Source organism: Pelophylax lessonae, assembly GCF_965119305.1.
Source record: "Pelophylax lessonae genome assembly, chromosome: 4".
NCBI lineage: Eukaryota > Metazoa > Chordata > Amphibia > Anura > Ranidae > Pelophylax > Pelophylax lessonae.
The window spans coordinates 505,952,016-505,978,103 of NC_138771.1; the positions used below are offsets into that span (position 1 = coordinate 505,952,016).

The 26,088-nt window shown below is 43.3% G+C and overlaps 1 protein-coding gene across 1 annotated transcript in view; it reads left to right on the forward strand.

Annotated features, from left to right (window-relative positions):
• ITPR2 (inositol 1,4,5-trisphosphate receptor type 2) overlaps nucleotides 1-26,088 on the forward strand; it is a 611,059-nt gene that overhangs the window by 218,895 nt on the left and 366,076 nt on the right. The window contains exon 10 of the mRNA XM_082252924.1: nucleotides 17,995-18,036. Within this exon, the coding sequence (XP_082109050.1) occupies nucleotides 17,995-18,036 (42 nt within the window). The remainder of the gene's footprint in view (nucleotides 1-17,994; nucleotides 18,037-26,088) is intronic.

Here is a 26,088-nt window from a genome sequence, read left to right on the forward strand (position 1 = left end):
ACTTAGAAGAAGTCCCTCAGGCGGTATCAGATTTGTTGGAACAAATGATACAGGGGTTACAGTTTGTATGTGATGCGGCGTTAGACGCCACTCCATTAATGGCGCGAGCATCAGTCTCAGCAGTGGTTCTCAGGCGTACACTGTGGCTAAAAGGTTGGATAGCCGACCAAGGTTCCAAAAAAGCATTGGCCAATATCCCCTTTTCAGGAGAGCGTCTATTTGGAGCCAACTTAGATGAGATCATTAAGGATCTCACCGGTGGAAAAAGCACCTTTTTACCGCAAAATTTTAAAGGTAGAGGAACTCGTCAAAGACGAGGGCCTTCTTTTTCTGCTCACAAGAGGTTTTTTCGTCCAGCGGGTGAAAAAACTAAGTCCTCCAAGCCTCCTGCAGGAGGCGTCAGGGGTCGTTGGTCGGGCAAGCAAAAGCCCGCCCCCTCCAGACCTGAAGATAAACCATCCAAAGCCTGAAGGTGCGCCCCCACCCATAACTGGGGTGGGGGGACGTCTTCGCCGGTTCCCGGATCCATGGCTTTCCAGAATCCCGGACAAATGGGTTTGCGAAGTCATAAAGTCAGGGTACAAGATCGAGTTTCGATCTCTCCCACCGGCGCGATTCTTCCCTTCCAATATCCGACTATCTCCGGATCGTCTAGAAGATCTGCGGAGAGCAGTCACAGATCTACTACAACAAGGAGTGGTAGTCCACGTTCCTTGGACAGAACGGTTTCAAGGGTTTTATTCAAACCTGTTTACAATACCCAGGAAAGAGGGCAAAGTGCGTCCAATTCTGGACTTAAGAGCGCTCAATTCTTTCGTCAACATAAGAAGATTCAGAATGGAGTCCATTCGCACGGTAGCAGCCTTCCTGCATCCAGGGGATGTCTTAGCGTCCATAGACATCAAGGACGCCTATCTTCACATTCCCATTTTCGCAGGACATCAGCGTTTTCTACGCTTTTCCGTAGAGGAGAACCACTATCAGTTTGTGGCGTTACCTTTCGGTCTCGCCACGGCTCCGCGGGTCTTCACAAAGGTGTTGGCCCCAATGTTGGCACTTCTGCGCCAAAGAGGTATATCGATTCTAGGTTACCTAGACGATCTTCTGCTTCATGCAGAATCTCCTCAGACCTTGCTACAAAACATAGAAATTACTATGATTTCTTTACAGGAATTCGGGTGGCTGGTGAACCAGCAAAAGTCATTTCTGGTTCCCACCCAGAGGCTCGAATATCTGGGTCTAAATCTAGACACAGTCAGGACGAGAGTTTTCCTTCCGGTAGGGAAACTTCGAAAGATTCAATCAGCAGTCCAGTTGTTACTGTCCAACAGCTGGTCTTCCCTTCGGACGTGCATGAGGGTTCTGGGGTTGATGGTGGCTTCATTCGAAGCAGTCCCATTTGCCCAGTCCCATACCCGAATTCTTCAGCAAGAGATTCTTCTCAGATGGAATCGGAATCCGGAATCCCTGGACAATCAGATACGATTGAGCAAACAGACCAGAGAGTCTCTGGTTTGGTGGCTTCGGTCTCCAATGCTCAGCCAGGGAAAGTCATTTCTGCCAATATATTGGACGATAGTGACCACGGATGCCAGTCTATCCGGATGGGGAGGAATTCTTGGTCAGTTATCTGTCCAGGGACTTTGGTCCCCGGAAGAATCCAGATTACCGATAAATGTATTGGAACTGAGAGCGATCAGACTTTGTCTGATTCACTGGACCGAGCAGCTTCAGGGCAGCCCGGTTCGGATCCAGTCGGACAATGCCACGGCCGTGGCTTATGTCAATCATCAGGGGGGCACCAAGAGTGTCCGAGCGGCCAAAGAAGTGGCTTGCATTCTTCGCTGGGCGGAACGATTTGTTCCAGCAATCTCTGCGGTGTTCATTCCGGGGGTGGAGAATTGGCAGGCAGATTATCTCAGCCGTCAGACCCTGGATCAGGGGGAATGGTCCCTCCATCCAGACGTTTTCCACCAGTTGTGCCTACGGTGGGGCACCCCGGATGTGGATCTGTTGGCATCACGATTCAACAGGAAAGTTCAGAGATTCGTGGCTCGCTCCCGCGATCCTCTAGCAGAAACCGCAGACGCACTGATCGCCCCGTGGGGGCAATACCAGCTAATATATGCCTTCCCTCCTCTCGCGTTACTGCCAAGACTTCTTCGCAGGGTAGAGGAGGAAGGAATCCCAGTAATCCTGGTAGCTCCGGACTGGCCTCGTCGAGCTTGGTACGCCGACATGGTCAGACTGGTGGCGGACGTCCCATGGAGACTTCCTCTCAGGGAGGATCTACTGTCTCAGGGACCGATCTTCCATCCTGCTTTACGATCGCTGGCTTTAACGGCCTGGCTATTGAGACCCAGGTGCTGAAGGACAAAGGTTTGTCAGCTTCAGTTATTCCTACTCTAGTTGAAGCAAGGAAAGCGACTTCCAGAAAGATTTATCATCGCACATGGAAGTCCTACATTGCATGGTGTGAACCTTTGGGGTTCCGTCCTCGGTCTTATTCGATTAGTCGAATATTGGCTTTTCTGCAACAAGGGGTTGAGCAGAAACTGGCCTTGAGTACTATCAAGGGTCAGGTCTCAGCATTAGCCATCTTCTTTCAGAAGCCTTTGGCTACTCATTCCTTGGTGCGGAATTTCATCCAGGGGGTGCGACATCTGGCTCCGCCAGTGCACGCGCCGTTACCCCCCTGGGATCTTAATTTAGTGTTGTCGGTTCTTCAGAAACCTCCCTTTGAAGATATTAGGGAGATTCCTCTACCCACGTTGTCCCAGAAGGTGGCCTTCTTGGTGGCTATTACTTCTGCACGCAGGGTGTCAGAACTGGCCGCATTATCTTGTCGTTCACCATATCTGGTGGTTCATAGAGATAAGGTGGTTCTTCGTCCGAATCCATCCTTCCTACCAAAAGTAGTTTCAGAATTTCATCTGAATGAAGAAATTGTATTACCTTCCCTGTGTCCTAAGCCCAGTCATCCTCGGGAATTTGCTTTGCACTCCTTGGATGTGGTCCGGGCGATCAGGGTATACTTGAAAACGACAGACTCGTTTCGCAAGACGGATTCACTTTTTGTGATCCCAGATGGACCCAAAAAGGGGTTGCCTGCATCTGCCGCGACCATTTCCAAATGGATCAGACAGACGGTAGTACAGGCTTATTCTATTAAGGGTCGGGAGCCCCCGTTCCCTGTTAAGGCGCACTCCACTCGGGCACTTAGTGCGTCATGGGCCTTTCGCCATCAGGCGTCAGTGGTCCAGGTGTGCAAGGCGGCTACCTGGTCGTCGGTGCATACCTTCTCTAAACATTATAAAGTTGATGTAATGGCATCGTCTGATGCCTCATTTGGCCGCAAGGTTTTGCAGGCCGCAATTTGAGGAGACCAGTGGTCTACCTCGAGGGTTTTTTTCCGTTGGAAAATTTTTCTTTAGTCTCATTCTTTGTTTATAATGAGCCTTTAAAACTTCTAGTTTGGCACCGGTTGGGCCTTCTAGATTGGATTTGATTTTGTCAATCCCACCCCTCATTTGTGGCACTGCTTCTGGATGTCCCAGCTCTTGAGAATCAAGAAGACTACGTCTGTCAATGAGCGATAGAGAAAAATGGATTTTTGTAAGAACTTACCGTAAAATCCTTTTCTCTTAAGCTCATTGACAGACGTAGTACCCGCCCCTCTATCATTGAGTTGGGTTGGGTTAATTTCTCTGTACTGCTTTAAACAGAACTGATTCCCTGTAGCAGAGAGAGGGAGGATATACCCTCAGGGACTGCCCCCTAGGGTGGAGCCAGAACGTTTTGTCATTCTGCCTAGTCCTACTCCTGCGGAGACAACATAACCCAGCTCTTGAGAATCAAGAAGACTACGTCTGTCAATGAGCTTAAGAGAAAAGGATTTTACGGTAAGTTCTTACAAAAATCCATTTATTGCGATTTTTTTTTACCAAAAATATGTAGCAGAAAACAAATTGGCCTACAATTTTAAAAAATTTTGATTTTTACATTTTTTTGGGGGGGAATTTCATATAAAACAAAAAACAAAATTGTCGCCCTTTTTTGTTTATAGCGCAAAAAGTAAAAATCGCACAGGTGATCAAATATCACCAAAAGAAAGCTCTGTTTGTGGGGAAAAAAGGATGTAAATTTGATTTGGGTACAGTGTCGCACGACCGCGCAATGGTCCATTAAAGTTACGCAGTGCTGAATCGCAAAATAGGCCCTGGTCTTTGAGCAGCCAAATCCTCCGGGGATTAAGTGGTTAAATGCCATCCAGGGAGGGTTTATGACTGCATTAAAGTGTTACTTCAACCAAAACCTATGTTCAGTTGTGAACTAAGCTAGGATTGGTTTGGAGCCATTGCTTTTTAATCTTGGATGCAATGTGGAAGGATCAGAACCCCTGCTAGGTGTTTATTGCTTTCTGAGTGCCAATTGGGGAAATTCATACTGTCTATTTGTCCTTGTGATCATTGTGAGATAAAAAATAGTTTTCTGTGTCCCCATTAGGGAGATTTTGTTTATGTTTTGGGTAAAGTTTAAAGTGGTTCTAAAGGCTGAACGTTTTTCACCTTCTGCATTCTATGTATGAAAGTAAAAAACCTTCAGTATTCAGCCCCCTTAATACTAACCTTAGCCTGATTTCGATCCAGGGATGTGCACAAGAGCAGAGGCTCTCTCAGCTCTCTCCCTCCTCATTGGCTCAGACACAGCAGAAGGAGCCCTTGTCCATCCCAGATAGTGAGGAGGGAGATGGGGCGAGCCGAGTCATGCTCTGTGACACGCAGTGTGGGGCTCGGGAGCGAGCACGCACAAGTGCCCCCATGGCAAATGGCTTGCTATGGGGCACTTGGCAGGGGGGAGCAGCTGCTTTCTCTCTTTGTGCAGGGTGACTGGCCTTGTAATGACCCCCTCCTGTAGTTTTCTGCATGAAGCCTGTAGTGGGTGTGGCCTGCTGGTCCCTCCCACAACTCTCTGCACAGGCTATATACTGCACAGTGATGTTGTCACCACAAGGTAGTATCTGGGTTTGTAAAGTCAATTGGTGCACAGAAAGTGGATTTATATATTTTGTGGCTATTGGGCAATATACTGCAATGAAAGTTTTTATGCTTGGAATTTAGATTTAGGGCCAGTTCACACCTGATGCAGTCAGGAGCTCTTTTTTTTTTTTTGCATCAAAAACACATTGATAGTAGATTATATGGGTTCCAATGGCATAGTTCTCACCAGCAGTCAGGTTCAGTGCATTCCAGTGCAGCAAATAGGTAGAACATGCAGCATTTTTTCTGCACGGAACAGTACCTTAATACAGCAAAATGCATCAGGACGCACTGAATGCATCTAAATGTATCAAAAGCGCACCACTTGAAAAAAAAAAAAAAAAGAAAACCTTAAAGAATGTACTAGAATGAATTGAAAATGCACCAAAAACACGCATGCAGAAACGCATTTAGAGTGGTATGAACTGTAAGTAAAAAGGCATCTAGAGTGTGTTTTTGTGGAGTAAAACGGGCCTTAAAGCTGAACTGCAGACAGATGTAAAAGACACATATTATTGCAACTTTATTAAATGTAAGCAGTGTAAGTACCTGAAAAAGGCTTGGTATCAGCCTGTTGCAGTCCCCTCTACAGCAGAGCTCAGACTGGTAAAGAGAGAAGAAGCACACAGTGGCAATCAGTTGTGCTGCAGTACTTATGTTTTGACAAGAAACTTGCTGATAGTAGGAGAAAGCAGAGTAATAAGATGAGCTCATCAGTCTGCTGCTTCTCCTTTTTATGTCCAGTTGCAGGCTGGGGATGTGACAAGACCTTTAAGTTTTTATTAAAGCATTTGTAAGGTCACATAATGACTTTACATGTATCCCCACCAGATTATGTTGCCATTACCTACGGTGTGTGTGTGTGTTTTTTTTTTCATGAAAAGGCTAAATACCTTTTCTCACACCGCAGCTGTGCGGTCACATGATTTCCCTACAAACTTCTTCCTCGATCTATGCATAGCAGCGGGAGGGGCTGAGATTCCCCTGTGACGTTAACCGGCCAGCAGAGGGCAGTCACGTGACCGCACAGCGGCAGTGTGGGAAAAGGTATTTAGGCTTTTCATTTTAAAAAAACACGCACACTATAGCACTATATATATATATATATATATATATATATATATATATATATATATATATATATATATATATATACGATATATATATATATATACGTGTATTTTTACTGCATATTGCAGCTAAATAGCGGCAGGAGGGGCGGGGAATAAGAGCTGCTCTCACCCTGACAGGCAGAGAGAGAGAGGGGAGAAATTTACAGCAGAGAGTGGGATGACGGAGGCACATAACCTGACCACGGTATCATCGCTCAGCAGCCATGATTACCATGGTCAGCACAGACAGGAAGACACAAGAACAAGCAGGATCAACCAGGTATATTACACGATAGGAAGGGACAAAATACACAGCACAAGCCCTTAAAGAAACAGGATCTTTTTTTTTTTTTTTTTTTAGGGGTTACAATCACTTTAACTACAACAGAGAAAAATCAGGTCTCCACCCCTGGCAGACAGGGCTGGGCTGTGTAGCAGAGCTGTGTTAATTTTCAGGACTGATGGACAGAGATACAAAGGTTTTGACTGGTAAAACAGCTCCCTTATAAGTATTTAATGTGTGTATTTTGCTGTTTGCCCAGAGATCAGCCCTAAAGTGAACCTGTCCTGTGAGATATACGGGAGCTGCCATTGCTGACCTGTATTGAAGATGCCAGTGTACTGACTCACAACCATCGTGTGCAAACAGCAGATAGAGAAAAGTCATAACATCTGCAAGTTTCTTCTGAAAAGTTTCTTTTAAGCAGATCACATAGAAGAAGACAATAGTTCCCTTTAAAGAAAGATAAAGATATCCCGTACTTTATTTCTTTTCCTGTTTTTTTATCCATAAAATAAGACAAATTGTTATAGAAGAAGGCGGTATTGTGCGCTGTGTACACTTTCACCCCCGGCTGACCTTCTCTCCACGCGACAATGATGATACAGAATAACAGAAATCACAGATGATACAAAAGGATTACTCACACCTCCGTGTATTCATTAAGTAACAGACTTAGATTTCTTTGTCTTAAGCCTCACCAAGGCCCCCGCTGTGCGTTCTACAAGTACAGTACAAGAGTTTTCGGCGACACTTCTTTACCTCCAGTGAATTGCCAGTCAATGACAATGTAACTGCTTCATGTCCGCACATAATACATATAGCTGTGAAGTACTGTAGGTATTGTCAGGTTAAAGTATAGGTAAATCCATTCACTAAAAGTTCATATAATCATGTGAATGTCATTTCAAAAGGCGCTTTCAAAATTTTGTAAATCTGCAACTTTCATTAAGAGCCAGTTCACACCATAGAAACGCAGTCCGGATGCGTTCCGGATGCTTTTCTGCGTGTGTGTATTTTTGATGCAGTCTAGTGCGTTTTTTCTTAGAGCCAGTTCACACCACATGCAGTCCAGTGCCTTTTCTTTTCTGCATCAAAAATGCATGGCCAGTAGGTTATATGGTTTTCAATGGCATAGTCCACACCAGTGTGGTCAGTTCCAGTGTGTTCCAGTTCCAGAAAAAAAATTAGAACATGCTGCATATATTCTGCACTGGACTGTACTGTAAAACACATCAAAAACACACCTAAATGCACTGGAACATACATGTCCCTATAAGGCTACGTTTCCACTAGTGTGATGCCAAAGTCGCGCGATTTACAGTGCGACTTTGATACAACTTTGAGACCAATTTTGATCTGACTTTAAACTCTCTGACTCAAAGTCGCACCAAAGTAGTGCAGGCCCCTTTTCAAAGTCGCCGCAACTTTAGGTCACATAGATTGGAATGGGTGCCATTGAAAAAGTGTCAAGAAGAAAGCCATTGTTGAAAGAAAGCCAAAGGAAGTCCCGTTTGCAGCTTGCGAGAAGCCGTTTGGGGGACACAGCAAACATGTGTAAGAAGGTGCTCTGGTCAGATAAGATCAAAACTAAATTTTTAGGCCTAAAAGCCAAACGCTATGTTTGGTGGAAAACTAACACTGCACATCACCCTAAACACCATCCCCACCGTGAAACATGGTGGTGGCAACATCATGTTGTGGAGATGCTTTCTTTAGCAGGGACAGGGAAGCTGGCTAGAATTGATGGGAAGATGGATGGAGCCAAATACAGGGCAATCTTAGAAGAAAACCTGTTAAGAGTCTGCAAAAGACTTGAGAATGGGGCGGAGGTTCAGCTTCCAGAAGGGCAACGACCCTAAACATACTATTCATTTGTTAGAATGCCCAGTCAAAGTCCAGACATAAATCCAATTGAGAATCTGTGGCAAGTCTTGAAAATTGCTGTTCACAGAGCTTGAGCTTTTTTGTAAAGAAGAATACGCAAACATTTCACTCTCTAGATGTGCAAAGCTGGTAGAGGCATACACAAAAAGACTTGCAGCTGTAATTGCAGCGAAAGGTGGTTCTACAAAGTATTGACTCAGGGGAGCTGGATATAAATGAACACCAAACTTTTCACATATTTAAATGTAAAAAAAAGTTGAAACCCATTTATCATTTTCCTTTCACTTCACAATTATGCGCCACTTTGTGTTGGTCTATACCAGGGGTAATGAATTAAAATTCATGAAGGTCCAGTAGGTAAAATTTTCTTCCAACCGAGGTCCGAATCATATGTTTGGCTCTCAAGAACCTCTGCACAATGCGCAAACATGGCGCGTCTTTACGAGTGCCACATCACATGGTGCCACAGTACCATGCAGCTTGGTACGGCCCAATTAAAAAGAAAAAAAAGGTCAGGGACTTATTTTTCTGCGTTTCTGCTTACAAGGCAGCCCACTGAAATAAATGGGCCGCCTACACGCGTTACGCAACAATGTGAACCTAGTCCACAATCCTTCACATCACAATCCTTTTTATTACATCAGTGTTCTCAGTCCCCCTGTACATCATCCCCACTTCACATTACAGTCCTCAGCCCTTCACATTTTTGTCAGTGGCCCCCCTTTATATCACCCCCTACTTTAACCGCTTCCATACAGAGCAGTTAGACCCCCTTCCTGCCCAGACCAATTTTCAGCTTTCAGCACTCTCACACTTTGAATGACAATTGCTCAGTCATGCTACACTGTAACCAAACAAAATTTTTATCATTTTTTTCACACAAATAGAGCTTTCTTTTGGTGGTATTTGATCACAACTGGGGTTTTTTTTTTTCGTGATATAAGCAAAAAAAGAGCAAAATTTTTGCAAAAAAAAACACTTTTTTTTAGTTTCTATTATAAAATTTTGCAAAAAATTAATTTTTCTTCATACATTTGGGCCAAAATTTATACTGCTACATATCTCTGGTAAAATTAACCCAAATTAGTGTATATTATTTAGTCTGTGTGAAAGTTATTGAGTCTAGAAGCTATGGTACCAATTACTGAAAATTGATCACACCAGATGTACCGATGGCCTATCTCCTTTCTTGAGGCCCTGAAATGTCAGGACAGTACAAATACCCCCCAAATGACCCCTTTTTGTAAAGTAGACAGTCCAAGGTATTTAGTAAGAGGCATGGTGAGTTTTTTGAAGTTATAATTTTTTCCCACAATTCTTGGGAAAATGAAGAAAACATTTTGTCAATTTATAAGCTTTTTCTAACACATAGCATGTACAAAGCAAAAATGACACCCCAAAATTCATTCTGCTACTCCTTCTGAGTATGGTGATACCACATGTGTGAGACTTTTACACAGCCTGGCCACAAAAAGAGACTCCACGTCCAAGTAGCACCATAAGGCGTTTTAGGAGCATAAATACACATAAAACTTTCTTACTACCTATCACACTTTTCAAGGCCCTAGAGCACCAATACAATGGAAAAGTCCACAAAATGACCCCATTTTGGAAAGCAAACACTCCAACGTATATTCTATGAGGCATTATGGGTCCTTTGAACATGTCATTTTTTTCCACAAGTTTTTGGAAAATGTGGAAAAAAAATAAAAACTTTTTTTTTTTACACAAAGTTGTAAATTTATAGAATATTCCTAACACATAGCATGTACATAGCAAAAATGACACCCCAAAATACATTCTGCCACTCCTCCTGAGTATGGCAATACCACATGTGTGAGACTTTTTCACAGCCTAGCCATATAGAGGGGCCTAAACATCCAAGGAGCATCATCATGCATCCTAGCCACTTGCCTAGGCCTATTTTTGACATTTGGTGTTTACAAGCTAAAATCAGTTGTTTTTGCTAGAAAACTACTTAGAACCCCAAAACATTATATATATTTTTTTTTTAGCAGAGACCCTAGAGAATAAAATGGAGATTATTGCAATATTTTTTATCACACCGTATTTGCGCAGCGGTCTTCCAAACGCAATTTTTTGGGAAAAAAATCACTTTTTTTAATTAAAAAATAAGAAAACAGTAAAGTTAGCCCAATTGTTTTCCATAATGTGAAAGATAATGTTACGCCGAGTAAATAGATACCCAACATGTCATGCTTCAAAATTGCGCACGCTCACAGAATGGTGACAAACTTTGGTACTTAAAAATCCCCATAGGCGACATTTTAAAAATTTCTACAGGTTGCTATCTTAGAGTTACAGAGGAGGTCTAGGGCTCAAATTATTGCTCTTGCTCTAACGATCGCGACGATACCTCACATGTGTAGTTTGAACACTGTTTACATATGTGGGCGGGGTTTCCGTATGCGTTCGCTTCTGCGCGCGAGCTCGCGGGGACAGGGCGCTTTAATTTTTTTTTTTTTTTTTTTTACTATTTTTTTTATTTATTATTTTTTATTTTTACACTGTTTTTTAAAAAAAAAAAAAAATTGATCATTTTTATTTCTATTACAAGAAATGTAAACATTACTTGTAATAGAAAAAGGCACGACAGGACCTCTTTTTTGTGAGATCTGGGGTCAAAAAGTCCTCAGATCTCACAAGTACACTAAAAGATAGAAAAAATAAAAAAAAAAAAATTAAAAAAAAATTAAATAAAATGAAAAAAAAAAGGGACCTTTAAACTGGTTGCTAGGCAATGACGTTTGCCGTAGCTCCGGTCCTCCAAAACCATAGAGTCAAGTGAGGGCAAGCTTGCCCTCACTCGACATCCTGTCTGTGGGGATCTGGGACCGGATCGTTTTCCCCGCTGACGGCGGGTCCGGTAAACGGGGAAAAGGACCAGAATGCAGCGGGAGGGGGGGGGGGGCACCTCTTTCGCCACCCCGGAAGGGTGATCCCGCGGCGAATCCGCTGCTGGGACCACCCTTATCGGAAAGCCAACCGTCCACCGTTTAAAAAAATACCAGGGTTATGGCAGCTATCTGCTGCCATAACACCGGTATTTAGGTTTAAACGGACGACGTATATAAACCTTTTTGGACTTGGACATGGTGGCTGTATGAAGGGTGACAGGTACTCGGGTACTTTGCTGGGCAGGTGACAGGTACTCTGGTACTGATGAGCAAGTGGCAGGTACTCAAGTACTCCGATAGGCAGGTGACAGGTACTCGGGTACTCTTATGGGCAGGTGACAGGCAGGTGATAGGTGCTGATGAGTAGTACTGATACTGATAGGTGATACTGATACTGTACTGATGATGGGTACGGATGATCAGTACTGATACTAATAGGTGATAGGTACTGATGGGTACTGATGAGTAGTGATGGGTAATGATGAGCAGGTGGCAAGTACTCGGGTACTTCAGGTGTCAGGTACTCTGATGAGCAGGTGGAAGGTACTCGGGTACTCTGTTGGGTAGGTGACAGGTACTTGGGTACTCTGATGGGTAGGTGACAGGTACTCGGGTACTCCGATGACGGGTACTCAAAGTACCAGAGTACCTGTCGTCAGAGTACCCGAGTACCTGTCATCAGAGTACCCGAGTACCTGTCATCAGAGTATCCGAGTACCTGTCATCAGAGTACCCGAGTACCCGTCATCAGAGTATCCGAGTACCCGTCATCAGCGTACCCGAGTACCTGTCATCAGAGTACCCGAGTACCCGTCATCAGCGTACCCGAGTACCTGTCATCAGAGTACCCGAGTACCTGTCATCAGAGTACCCGAGTACCCGTCATCAGCGTACCCGAGTACCTGTCATCAGAGTACCCGAGTACCCGTCATCAGCGTACCCGAGTACCTGTCATCAGAGTACCCGAGTACCTGTCACCAGCCCATCAGAGTATCTGTCATCAGAGTACCCGAGTACCTGTCATCAGAGTACCCGAGTACCTGTCATCAGAGTACCCGAGTACCTGTCATCAGAGTACCCGAGTACCTGTCATCAGAGTACCCGAGTACCTGTCATCAGCCCATCAGAGTACCCGAGTACCTGTCATCAGAGTACCTGATGGGCTGATGACAGGTACTCGGGTACTTTGATGGGCTAGTGACAGGTGCTCTTTATTGGGGGGGGGGGCAATCAGTGTGGTTGGGGTGCACTGTACTTGGTAACTAGCTGTTACCACAATCTCCTCCTCACACAGAATCAGTGTGTGAGGAGGAGAACACGGTGACAGCTAGTTACTGTGTTCTCTGATGACATTTGTGACTGGCTGTGATTGGACACAGCCGGTCACGTGGTAAAGAGCCAATTTCATTGGCTCTTTACCTAGATCGGGGATCGACTCTGTCCGAGGGACGAGCCTCGTCCCCGATCGCCGCGCTGCGCGCCCCCGGGGGCGCGCATTAAGGAAGGAACGAGCGGCTCGCGCTGGAGCCGCTCATGTGATCGGCTGTGATTGACACAGCCGATCACGTGGTAAACAGCCAATTTCATTGGCTGTTTACCTTGATCGGGGTTGGGCTCAGTCCGAGGGACGAGCCTCACCCCCGACGTCCGCCCGGATCGAGAAAGGATTTGTGCCGACGTCATTTGACATGACGCGGTACGAAAGGGGTTAAATTGCAATTCTAAGTCCCTTTCATATCACCCACCCTTCACATTCCTGTTCTCGCCCCCTTTATAGTACCCCTCCTTCACATTGCAGTCCCCAGCCCCCCTTCACATTCCTGTCCTCATCCTCTTTATAGCACCCCCCTTCACATAACCGTCCTCCCCCCCTTTATAGCACCCCCCTTCGCATAACTGTCCTCACCCCCTTCATAGCACCCCCTTCACATAACTGTCCTCCCCCCCTTTATAGCACCCCCCTTCACATAACTGTCCTCACCCCCTTCATAGCACCCCCTTCACATAACTGTCCTCACCCCCTTCATAGCACCCCCTTCACATAACTGTCCCCCCCTTTATAGCACCCCTCTTCACATAACTGTCCTCACTCCCTTCATAGCACCCCCCTTTACATAACTGTCCTCCCCCCCCTTTATAGCACCCCCCTTTACATAACTGACCTCACCTCCTTCATAGCACCCCCTTCACATAACTGTCCTCCCCCCCTTCATAGCACCCCCTTCATATAACTGTCCTCATCCCCTTCATAGCACCCCCTTCACATAACTGTCCGCACCCCCTTCATAGCACCCCCCTTTACATAACTGTCCTCCCCCCCATTTATAGCACCCCCCTTTACTTAACTGTCCTCACCTCCTTCATAGCACCCCCTTCACATAACTGTCCTCCCCCCCTTCATAGCACCCCCTTCATATAACTGTCCTCATCCCCTTCATAGCACCCCCTTCACATAACTGTCCTCCCCCATTTTATTGTGCCCCTCCTTCACACTGCAGTCCCCAGCCCCCCATTAACATTCCTGTCCTCACCCCCTTTATAGCACCCTCAGACATTCCTGTGCTCATCTCCTTTTTTTTAAACCCCCCCTTCACACTGCAGTCTCCAGCCCTCCTTCACATTCTAATCCTCACCCCCTTTGTAGAACCCCATCCCCCTTCATACGGTATCACTCCTTTACTTTTCTGCCTCTTTGATATCACCCCTCTTCCCCCCTTTACATTAGCAGTGCCTCTTCCCTGTCCTACCTTAAACAGGGCAGCGTGGCTGACATCGGAGGCACAGCAGCTGACATCGGAAGTGCTCAAAGGGATGCACGGAGGGCGGGACCTGCCCCAGGTAACTGATTGGTTGCTACAATACAGGGCAGATCTAGCAACCAATCAGTTAACTGTACCAGCCCCCGTCCTCCGTGAATCACTGCGCTGCTCCTCCGATGTCAGCTCTGTAAAGACAGAGCTGCAGCGGCGGTGGCAGAGGGAAAAAACAGATCCTAAATGGCGCGACCGCTGCGGGGCCGGACGGAACATTGATTGGGTCCGGACTTGGCCCGCGGGCCGCCATTTAGTGATGCCTGGTCTATACCATAAAATCCCAATTAAATAAATGTACGTTTTTGGTTGTAACATGACAAAATGTGGAAAATTTCAAGAAGTATGAATACTTTTTCAAGGCACTGTAGTTACATAGTTAGATTGAGAAAAGACAAGTTTATCTAGTTCAGCTAAAAGAGAAAAAAAGAAAAATGTGAAACCTTCATATACACACTCCTTTACCCACAATTAATCCAGAGGAAGGAACAAAAAAAAAAAAACAAAAACAATAATGAACGGTCCAATTTGCTCCCACAGGGGGAAACATTCCTTCCTGACCCTCTAGGGGTCAATTGGATATTCCCTGGATCAACTATCCATGGTGTTATTATCTAGAAATGTTAGCATCCAGTTATATATCTGTGCATTTAAGAAAGCATTCAGCTCTTTTTTTTAGAAACAATCTAATCTAACAGAACTAATTATTGAGGGAGTCTTCAACATGTTCACAGATTTTACTGTAAAGAAGCCTATCATATGTGAAGGTTAAATCTTTTTTGATGAAAAAAATACATTAGCTAATGTGACATTTAGAGCGAAAATGGCATGTTAAAATGATCAGTAGATCACGAGATCTAGACAGATGAAAGTATTATTATTATTATTATTATTATTATACAGGATTTATATAGCGCCAACAGTTTTCGCAGTGGTTTACAATGTGAGGGAAGACAATACAGTTACAATACAATTCAATACAGGAGGAACTAGAGGGCCCTGCTCATTAGAGCTTACAAGTATAATTAAAGTAGAGCTCCAGCTAAAACTCTTTACATTGTATTGGATGGAGTGTTAGACCCTGTATAAACTGTATGTAACTGATGCACTGTGTTCTGGCAGAAGTACAAAGATTTCCTGTCCTGTTCCCAGAACACAATCAACTCTCCTGGCTCTGTCCTTTCTCACATGGCAGACTGAAAGCAACTGAAGCCATTGGCTTACGCTACTGTCAATCAAACTCTGTGACGAGAGAGCCTGCATTGGCAGACTGATAGCAACTGAAGCCATTGGCTTACGCTGCTGTCAATCATACTCTGTAAAGAGAGAGCCCGCATTGTCTGTGTGGATGCAGGCAGTGTGGCTCAGAAGCGAGGTTTCCTTTGGGGGCACTCGCTGAAGAGGAAAAGCCAGGAGTGATGGCGGGGGACCTGAGAAAAGGAGCACCGGGGCTGCTCTGTGCAAAACAATTGTACAGAGCAGGTAAGTAGGACATGTTTGTTAATTTAATAAAAAAAGGAAAGCTTTAAAAGGGTTGTAAAGTCAGAAGGTTTTTTTTTATCTTAATGCATTCTTTGCAATAAAATAAAAAGTATTCTGCATGCAGCAGCCCCCTCAGCCCCCCTAATACTTACCTGAGCATATCTAGATCCAGCAATGTTGCTATTGGCTCCTGCTGCTGTCAATCAAAGTCAGGCAGTCAATCAGGAGAGAAAGGGGGTGGGTCCGGGCCATGGCTCTGTGTCTGAATGGACACAGGGAGCTGTGACTCGGCTCTGGTTCCCCCATAGTAAGCTGCTTGCTGTGGGGGCACTCAACATGAGGGAGGGGCCAGGATCACAGAAAACCAACTGCAAAGAGCAGGTAAGTATAACAGATTTATTATTTTTAACTAAAAAAACAAAACAAAACTTTAAAATCACTTTAATTTTACTTTAAGGACAACACTTGATCATAAATTAATCAATCACATCTTCAAAGCATTTTATAGTGGACAATATAAAATGCTCATTTGCAGCCCATGGAGAGAAGACCAGGATTTCTCCTCACTTTGAAAAGATTTCCTTTTACTATCCGATGTGTCTGTAGGACAGGAAGTGAAGGGAAATCACTCCAGCTAGACACAAATTGAAAAAAAAGTGGTTTTAATCTGTTCTGGATATTTTATAGATAGGCAACTCCTATCCTCATATTGATTAGTGTTTCAAAATCATAACTACTGCAGTAGGGAATAGACACAAAAAGATACACTCAGAATCTTTCCCAAAATAACTGTTCTGTTTTATTTGACGCAATTAAAGGCTTTTATACACATGATTACGTAGGTATCACATTAATATTACAATTGTAGTTTTATGGTAGCAAGGGGCGTAACATACGCAGGCTAATTTTAATCAGGACTCGAAAGAATGCAAACGTGTAATGAAAACATTATTAGTACATACAAAATAAATACAATAATATACATGATGTACAAATTTCCTTTACATAACTCTTCCCTAGTCTGTCCAAAAAACGTGCCAAGAAAATTCAATAGAAAAAGGCTCTCGTGTATCAGACATGGTGCCCAGAGAGCTGACACGTGCAATTGCCGAGAGTTCAGTAAGAATAAATGGATATATAAGAGATGTGCATGACGGAAGAATCTGTTCTGTTTCGTTTTGGATTTGTTCGTTAGGTTAATCATTTTGTTTTGTCATATTCATTATGTTAGAATGATTCTTTTCAGAATTTTTTTGTAGTAGAATAGAATAGAAAAAATGGAATATAATAGAAAATAAAGGAATAGAATAGACTAGAGTAAAACATAATAGAATAGAAAATAAAATTAAAGAATAGAATAAAACAATATAATAGAAAATAAAGAAATAGAATAGAAAATAAAAGAATTGAATAAAACAAATAGAATAGATCAGAATACAATAGAAGAGAATAAATCTGAATGAATATAGCCCCTTTCCGAGATGCAAATTTTTTAATTCAAATTTCAGGAGACAACTATGTTCGTTCCATTCTATTCTATTCTATTCTTTTGCATTTGATTATATTCTTTTCTACTCTATTCTTTTATTTTCTATTCTATTCTGTTTTTATTCCATTCCTTTATTTTAAATTCTGTTTTATAATATTATATTCCTTTTTTTCTGTTCAATTTTTTTTATTTTTATTCAGTTATATTATATTTTATTCTATTATATTATGTTTTGTTTTATCCCTTTAAATTTTTTCTGTTTTATCCTATTATTTATTTTTATTTTCTATTCTATTTTATTTTATTTTATTCTATTCTGTAGAGCACCCTATGTAGGAATCATCATCTTATTTCACTTTTTTACCTGCTTTCCTTTCCCTTTCCTCCCTCCTTTCTCGTTTATCTCCCTCCCCTTCTTGCCTCATTTACTTTTTCCCCTTCTTTAATGTATCCTTCTATTATGTTTTATGCATCTGTTTGCCAACAGTTATATTGCAAATATATATGATCATTATACTGTCCTTAATTCACTAGTTGAATTGTTTTCTTTCATTGCTTGGACTTGGTTGCTTACAACTTGTTTATTTGTTGCATTGCTTTTTTATGGTAGATCTGGATCTGTACTATGTTTTCATATTGTTGGTTTCTTTCTAATAAAAACTTATTGAACAAAAAATTTCACTTTTTTACCTTACTGTATTTATCACAGTACGTTTCTATTTTGAATTTGAATTCATTTTGGAATTAGAAAATTAATTCAACTAAATCGTTTTGTTAAAATTTAATTTGGATTCATTGAAATATGTTACTATTGTGATTTGGAAATTCGGATACAACACACGCGTCTAGATATACATACATTCTTTTGTAAACTATAAGCTCTGAATATACTTTAAATCAGGATTTTTTTTCTTTTTATTTGCAAGTAAGAATGTTTTATATGTGTATATATGATAACAATCCTTTGTCTGTTTCAGATCAACCCAGATTATCGGGACGTCAATGATGGCAAAGTTACAGTAAGTATCCATTTTTTAATCCAGCCTATATTAAAAGGTATCTAAACCCAAGAAAAAAAAAGTCAAACATTGCAGTTTACCAGTTCTTACAGTAGATGACGACAGGGTGACAACGCTCACTATGCTGAATTTGGGGTAGTACCTTTGTCATTAAGTCCAGTCTAGCTAGGAAATATGTTTCAGGGCTTATTGGCTCTATTTAAAAATAAAGTAAAAGTTCAGAAACAAATCATGGCTTTACCCTCATAGGGGTTTTTAGCAACACTTTGATATAACACAAAATGATCCCACATCCTGGCTATTTAGACTTTGCAGTCCCGGGATATGTGTCCACACAAACTTACCATACAGTCTCAGTCAGTGCACCAGCTAATGAAAATGCCCATATGGGCTGAACAGGCTGCTGCCTAAAGACACACCCGTCTCTCTCTCAGCACCCTGCTGCACTAGCTCACACCCTGGCCTCTAGGCAGGGGACCTTCTGTCTTCCAGGTAGAGCCCTGAACCGCTGTTAGGCCCTTGTTTTTGTAAACTGTGCACGCCCGCACACACAAAGCCTGTTGGTCCCCAGTAAAACCTGGACTCCAGGTTAGAGGCTTCTTCCCACCCAAAGCTCTTTGAAGTTTCTGGACTCAAGAACCCAACCTAACAGTTAAAAAACCCGAAAAGAACTGAAAAGCAGCTTAAAGCGGACTTTCTGGAGTCAATTCCCAACCTCCATGCATGGGAACCCTGTGTGATCTTAAATCCCACTAACACAGTGTCAGGGACTAGCGCTATCACACTATGAAGAAGTGACATTTTCACTCTAGGGCAGGTAAAGTGATTGTACACCTTAAAATGTTTTTGCTTTAAAATAACAAACATGTTATACTTACCTGCTCTGTACAAAGGTTTTGCACAGAGCAGCCCAGATTCTCCTCTTCTGGGGTCCCCTAGCCACGCTCTTGGCTCCACCCCCCCTCCTCCATTAAGTGCCCCCATAGCAACCCGTAAGTATAATGGAGGAGGGGGGGGTATCCTGCAGCACATAAGGGTTTCATCAAAAGTGATAAATGTCTTATGAGTACAGTGTTGCATGACCGCACGATTGTCATTCAAACTGTGACAGCACTGAAAATTGGCCCGGGCAGGAAGGAGATAAAAGTGTCCAGTATTGAAGTACTTAAATTGGCCATAAATGGATCCAAATTTCTCCAGTTTAGTAGGGATCGGCCAAATATTGATTCGTGCATGGCCGCTCCCATTCGATCTAAGTCAATCTAACAATTGACTTCTGTCAAACTGGAATGTTGAATCTTTTTCTCTATCAGTGGCTGCAGCCAATCACCTGCTAAGCAGTGTACTCTGAGAGCAGAGAGTTCTTGTTGTCAGAATACAGTGTCTCACTGGGGGGGGGATTCCATCTTGCTTGGAGGAATCTCGATGGAGGAATCCTCTTGCTAATCAAAAAAAAACAAGCCATCTGTGGCCAGCCTTACAAGTAGTAGGATGTGTATTTTGTGCTGCTGGCTCCTCTATTACCTAAAATCCTCCTCCATTCATAGAAGCTATTCTCTAGTTTTTATGAAGGAAACATGATCCATGAATGGAGGAGGCAGACCATTCCTACAACTGCCTGTCCTTCATTCATTTATCTTGTTTCATTCATAGAAGCTGTAGTACGACTTCTATGAATGGAGGAGCTGTGTGGAAAGGCCTGGATAGTCAGGCAGTCTTGATGAGAGCCTGTCACAGCTTTATTAACTCTTATTAGTCCCTACCACACTGGATGATTATGGTGGTGGGTGTACAGAAAGGGGGTCAATGGAGGAGGATTTTTGCTGGTAGAGCCAGCAGCATATAGGAGACATCCTATTGACTGTAAGTAATGTCCCTTGTGCTAATTTTTCTTTCATTTGCAATTAAATTAAGACAGCGAGACAGATATGAGTCCTTTTTTTTTATTCAACCAGTGGATCACTCGATGTGGATGAGGGAGTCCTCCCTACTAACCTATTGTATTCTGACAGTAGGGAGACTTCCCCACCCTCAGAATATACTGATCAGACGGCTATAGCCTGCGATGCTGATCGAGTGGGGAAAACCCAACAGAGCGGTTGTACAGAAGTTGATCGGTAGATCAACTTCTATATAGACACAATGCCCTTACATGGATCAGAGTTTGACTGGTCCCTGCTTAACCCAGCCAAATTTTAATCCATGTATGGCCAGCTTTAGTCTTTCATTTTTTTCCGTTATCTTCACCTAGTACTCCTGTAAGTAACACACTTTCTGTACTATGGAGGACAACGTTCATTCACTGTACTGTATCTATGGAGGAGCAACGTTCTCACTTCAGGCTTCTGTCCTGATTTGGACTGCAAACACCTCCTCCTTTTTCTATTGCACAAAGAGAAGGTGTTTATAGTTTACATAAGATAGCTGTGAAAGCATAGGACACTGGATTTCTGCAGGATCAACGGGTATTTTTTGTTCTTGCAGACAATGTACTTATCCTTATAAGAAAACCAATGCAGCCACCACATCTAAGAACAAGCTAGCTGCGTATATTCACTTGTTGTCTTTACCGACCCCTTTGTTGACCCTTTAAGGTAGATCCACCTTGTAAAAGAGGTAATTTAAAGTGATTATAAAGAGTAAACATTTTTTTTAATAACAAATACTGCTTGCCTACTCCAGTGCTGATTCTGCTTATTTTTTCGGGTCCCCCGCTGGTAGTCCTTGCTCCTCCTCTTCTTTGTGTGCCACCATAGGAAGCCAATTCCTATGGTGGCACACCTGTGGGCTCAATCATGAGCTTTGCTGCCTGCATCCATTGTCACAGACAGCATACCTCAGCCCCACCCCCTGCTGCTTCATCACAGGATATGATTGACAGCAGCAGGAGCCAATGGCACCCGCTGCTATCAGTCTGCCCTGCGAGGAGGAAGAGAGCATAAAGAGCTCCTAGGCATAGCTCTGCATTGAGATTAGGCTCAGGTAAGTATAGGGGGGGGGGGGGGAAGCTGCACATAGAAGGTTTTTTACTTTAACGCAGAGAATGCAATAAGATAAAAAAAAAAAAAAAACCTTCTGCCTTTAGGACCACTTTTATGCAGTGCATTAAAATGTTGCTCCCTTAACCACTTGCCGACCGCCGCACGACTATCTACGGCGGCGGTCAGCCCCTCACAGGCAAAGTGACGTAGGGCTACGTCACTAGCTTGTGAGGGTCTAGGGAGCGAGCGCGCGCCGCCGGAGGCGGACATCGGGTCTGCGATCGGCGGGGGAGAGGGAGAAAGTCAGGCAGCTTGTGTAAACAAGCTGCCTGTCATTCTCTCCTCTGTATGAGAGATGATCATATGGATCTACTATGTAGATCCGTTGATCACTCTGCATACAGCTGAAGCCACAGCCAATCACAGTTAGAATCACGCCCCTAGGGACACACACAGCCCCTCCCTCTCAAATAAAGTTAACCCCTTCACTACCAGTGTATTTTTACAGTAACAGTGCATATATATAGCACTGATTACTGTAGAAATGTCACTGGTAACCCCAAAAGTGTCAAAAATGTCAGTCAAGGGTCCGATCTGTCCGCCGCAATGTCGCAGTACCGCAAAAAAAATCGCAGATCGGCGCCATTACGCGTTAAAAAAAAAAACAACAAAAATGACAAAAATCTTTCCCTTAGTTAGTAAACGCAATAAATTTTGCGCAAACCAATCAAAATACGCTTTTTGCAATTTTTTTTACCAAACATAGGTAGCATAAAACAAATTGGCCGAAAATGTTAAAAAATTTTGATTTTTACATTTTTTTTGGGGGGAATTTCATATAAAAAAAAGGGAAAAATATTGCTATTTTTGCAAAATTTACGCTCTTTTTTTGTTTATAGTGCGTGATCCAAAAATCGCACAGGTGATCAAATACTGCCAAAAGAAAGCTTTGTTTGTGGGAAAAAAAGGACGCCAAATTTGTTTAGGTACAGCGTCGCACGACCGCGCAATTGTCCGTTAAAGTCACGCAGTGCCGAATCGCAAAATACCCCCTGGTCAGGAAGGGGGTAAAATCTTCCGTGAGTGGTTAAAGAGCTTAGGGTTCAGCTGCTATCCAACACTTCCAGGAGTGCTGGACACATGGTGCCCTAAAACAGGGGACTGCACCACATGCAGTTTTTATTTCATTTTGAAAAAAGCAGGGAAGGGTCTTTTGTTCCAGTCTTTGGGCCTACTGTACCAAGGAGATTTTCCTTCATGTCCTATCAACACAGAATGTAATGGAATATTTCTCCAAAAAAGAGACACCAACCCAAACTTTTTTTTAATAGAGAATGTTTTATTGCTGTATCTTCCTGTCCCAGTGACAACACATTTCCCCCTTCCTTATTTCTTATACAGTGTACAGGTGAGACAGAGTGAGAAAAAATCTCCCCAATGGAGGACCTGGTAGAAATTTTCTTCCTCACTTTATCCACAACTAAAAGAAAATGTTTTGACAGGAGTTAGGCTTTTACCGTGATTTGCTCATGTGTACTTTGCTGGTGGGTTCTGTGTTGTCAATACTGAAATTTTTGCTTGTCATCAAATATATAAATATGTGCGGTGAAATCGGGTTGAATAGCCTATAGCTATTTTTGGCTCTGGTGGCGACAGTCCTTCGGCCCCTGTGTTACTGAGGAGGGTGCCTGGCTTCGCTGAGGTGGATTGGATAAGGTTGCTGTTTGCTTGTACCTCTCATAGAAGAGCTTTGTCCTGCCATGGCCTCGTACCATCTGGCTGCAGGACAGGGAGCTTATTTTATAGCTCTCTGGAGAGTAGAATTGCACAGCCCGAATGTCTCAGCCGCTCAGCCATTCCAGAAGATTCCATTGCTCCTCTCTCACTTCTTTTTTTGCTCTTGTTTTTTATTTTAAACATCAAGAGTGTTACAAAAACAAATTGTGTATTTTCTTTTAGTTTATCAGTTTGGAATTGGTGTGTGTAGCTTCAGTGTGCATCTATAAGACCAGCCAGGAATCGTGTTATGGTCTTTTCTCAGTCTGGTAGTTGACTATAGGCCAGCTAAAATATGGGCCACTGATGGCATTCTCTGTAATTGGGATATGGGGTATCAGTGTGTCACTGGGGGTGACCCCAAATATAAAGGTGGTAAGCCCTGAAACTATAGGCATTGTTCTGGGATCTCAAGTGTCAGTGTTTCATTGTTCTGGGACCCCCAGATATCAATCTGTTTTTGTTCTTGAATCCCAAGTGTCAATGCATCATTGTTCTAGGCCCCCAAGTGTCCATATATTATTGTTCTTGGACCCCAAGTGTCAGTGTGTCATTTTTCTAGGACTCTCAGTATCGGTATGTTGTTGTTCTTGGACCCCAAGTTTCAGTGTGTCATAATTCTAGAATCCCAGGTGTCTGTGCCATTGTTCCAGAACCACAAGTGTCCTTGTATCATTGTTTTAGGCCACTGGACCCCAAGTGTCATTGTGCCATTTTACCAGGACACCCAGTGTCGGTATGTTGTTGTTCTTGGACCCCAAGTATCAGTGTGTAATTATTCTAGAATCTGAGCTGTCAATGTGTCATAGTTCTGGGACACCAAACGTCAGTGAGTCATTGGTCTAGGACCTCACGTGTCACTGTGTCATTGTTCTAGGACCTTTAAGTGTCAGTGTGTTGTTGTTCTGGGACTACCACACGTCATGTCATTGTTCCCCAGATTCCAAGTGTCAATGTTCCAGAACCCAAGTATCAGTGTGTCTTTGTACAAGGACACCAAGTGTCAGTGTATCCTTGTTCTGGGACCCCCAAATGTCAATGTCTCATTGTTGTAAGATCCCAAGTATCTTTGTGTCATTGTTTAAGTGCCTCCAAACATCAGTGTGTCATCTCCAGGGACCCCAAATGTAAGTGTGTCATTGTCGTGGGACCAGAAGTGTCAGTGTGTCATTTTTGTATGACCCCCAAGTGTCACTGTGTCATTGTTCTAGGACCCCGAGTGTACATGTGTCATTGTGGGATCCCAAGTGTTGGTCAGTCATACTAGTGCCTCCAAGTGTCAGTGAGTGATTGTTCTGGGACCCAAAGTGTCGGTGTGTTATTGTTGTGGAATTCTTAGTGTCATTGTGTATCATTGTTGTGGAATCCAAACTGTCAGTGTGTAATTTTCTAGTGCCCCCAATTATCCTGGTGTCATTACTATGGAAACCCAAGTGTGTGTCATTGTTGGGGATCCCAAGTGGTAGTTTATCCTTGTTCTACAACCTCAGGTTTCAATGTTTAAAGGATATGTACAGCGAAAGCTCGTTTGACTGTACATCTCTTATGGATCACAGGAGTGCAGTTTGTTTTGCACTCCTGTGACCTGTTTTCAACAGAGAGCGGGCTGAAGTCCGCTCTCTGCTGACGTCACAGAAGTCGGTCCTGACACCGCATAATCATGACAATGGAAGTCGGGATCCTCCAGGTGCCTGGACCAACACCGAACCACTGAGAGCCTGAGCTGGCTGCTCCCCGCCCCTCCACAGCTCAGCGCTCCAATAAGCTAGGAGGGGGCAGAGCAGAGAGCTGCTGACTGACAGTCAGCAGCTCTCTGCTCAGGGAGCTGTCAGAACCGAGCGATAGGTGGTGTTCGATTGTTTGGTTCTCAGTGCAGAAGCACTGGGGTCAGATGCAGCATTGGACCAATGCTGCATCCACCTAGGTAAGTATAAATTGGGAAAAAAATGAAAAAATTGTTCTGCAACCTCCAGTGTCAGCGTGTCATTGTTCTGGGACCCAAGTATCAGTGTGTCATTGTTCTGGGACCCCCAAGTATAAGTGTGTCATTGTTGTATACAGCTAGTGCTAGTGTTTCAAGGTTCGAGTAGATCATGTGTATTTGTGCAATGATAGGCTACCTTTAAGCTATAGGTGATCCATGCAGTAGTTCTTTTGGCACTCAGAACAATAAAGATGTGTTCCCTTGTGTGTTCCTTACCCTAAACTTTATCTATATCTTTCCTTTACCTTTCTGTAAATAAAGACAGCCATAGATGCAGCGATCCTGTTGTTGCAGGAAAGAAAATTGCTTGATTCTCCCATCAACACTGACCACGGCGTTATTGTGTGAATTATTATGTTCTCCTAGCGGGGGAGCCATCCCAGCCAGGAGAACACACAGTGATTATTGCTTGTGGCAATAATGTCAGGATCCACCCAGATGCCTGACCAGCAGTTGGCTAAGCCTCTCAGCACTTCGCTGAGAGCCTGAGCCAGTAATTCCCTCAACAACCTTGTGTTCCAGTGAGTGCTGGAGCGACAGAACAGAAAGCCAGTGACTGACATTCACTGCTCTCTGCTCAGTGAAGACCGAGAACAGAGTGATCAATGATCATGTGATCACTCAGTTCGTGGTCTTAGAGTCGTGGGGGACAGCTGCAGCGTCAGATTGATGCTGCAGCGATTTAGGTGAGCATGAATGTTTATTTTTGTTGCTATCCCACACTTCTCCTTTAACCTATCACTCAGTACCCTAAATCTTAACACTTTAACCTCAATACGTCACCCTTGACTCCAGTCTAGCTTTTAAAATTTCTTTTTAACCCTTTGTACTTTTTCTGGGCAGCTCTGACAGATAATAGCAATTTACCAAATCCATACCAATAAATAATAAAACCTTTTAACATTTTTTGGAAGTGTTTGGGCCTATTGATATAAGGCACAGTTGATCGAACACTCTGAAGTCCTTTAACAAGTATAATCTTTTTTTTTTCTTTACATTCTGACGTCATCATGAGAACAATCAAGAGACTTTATCATATTTACACACTGTTAATGACGAGGTAGTATAGAAGCACTGTGGGTGTATGAGGAGGCGGACTGTCGTCTTATACATAGATTATCACGTCTTACCTTTCTGGAGTTATACTTAGCACAGGAGGAAAGCGACAGTTTAATACAGAGAAATGGAAAAGCAAAGAAAGCAGGGACTATTATGTATATACAGAGTCCCCCTCTCTGTGATCTTGGCTACACGTCATCGAGTTTTTGGTGCATCGAAATGATAACAGTTACAGTTTGCGTTGCTGTTCTC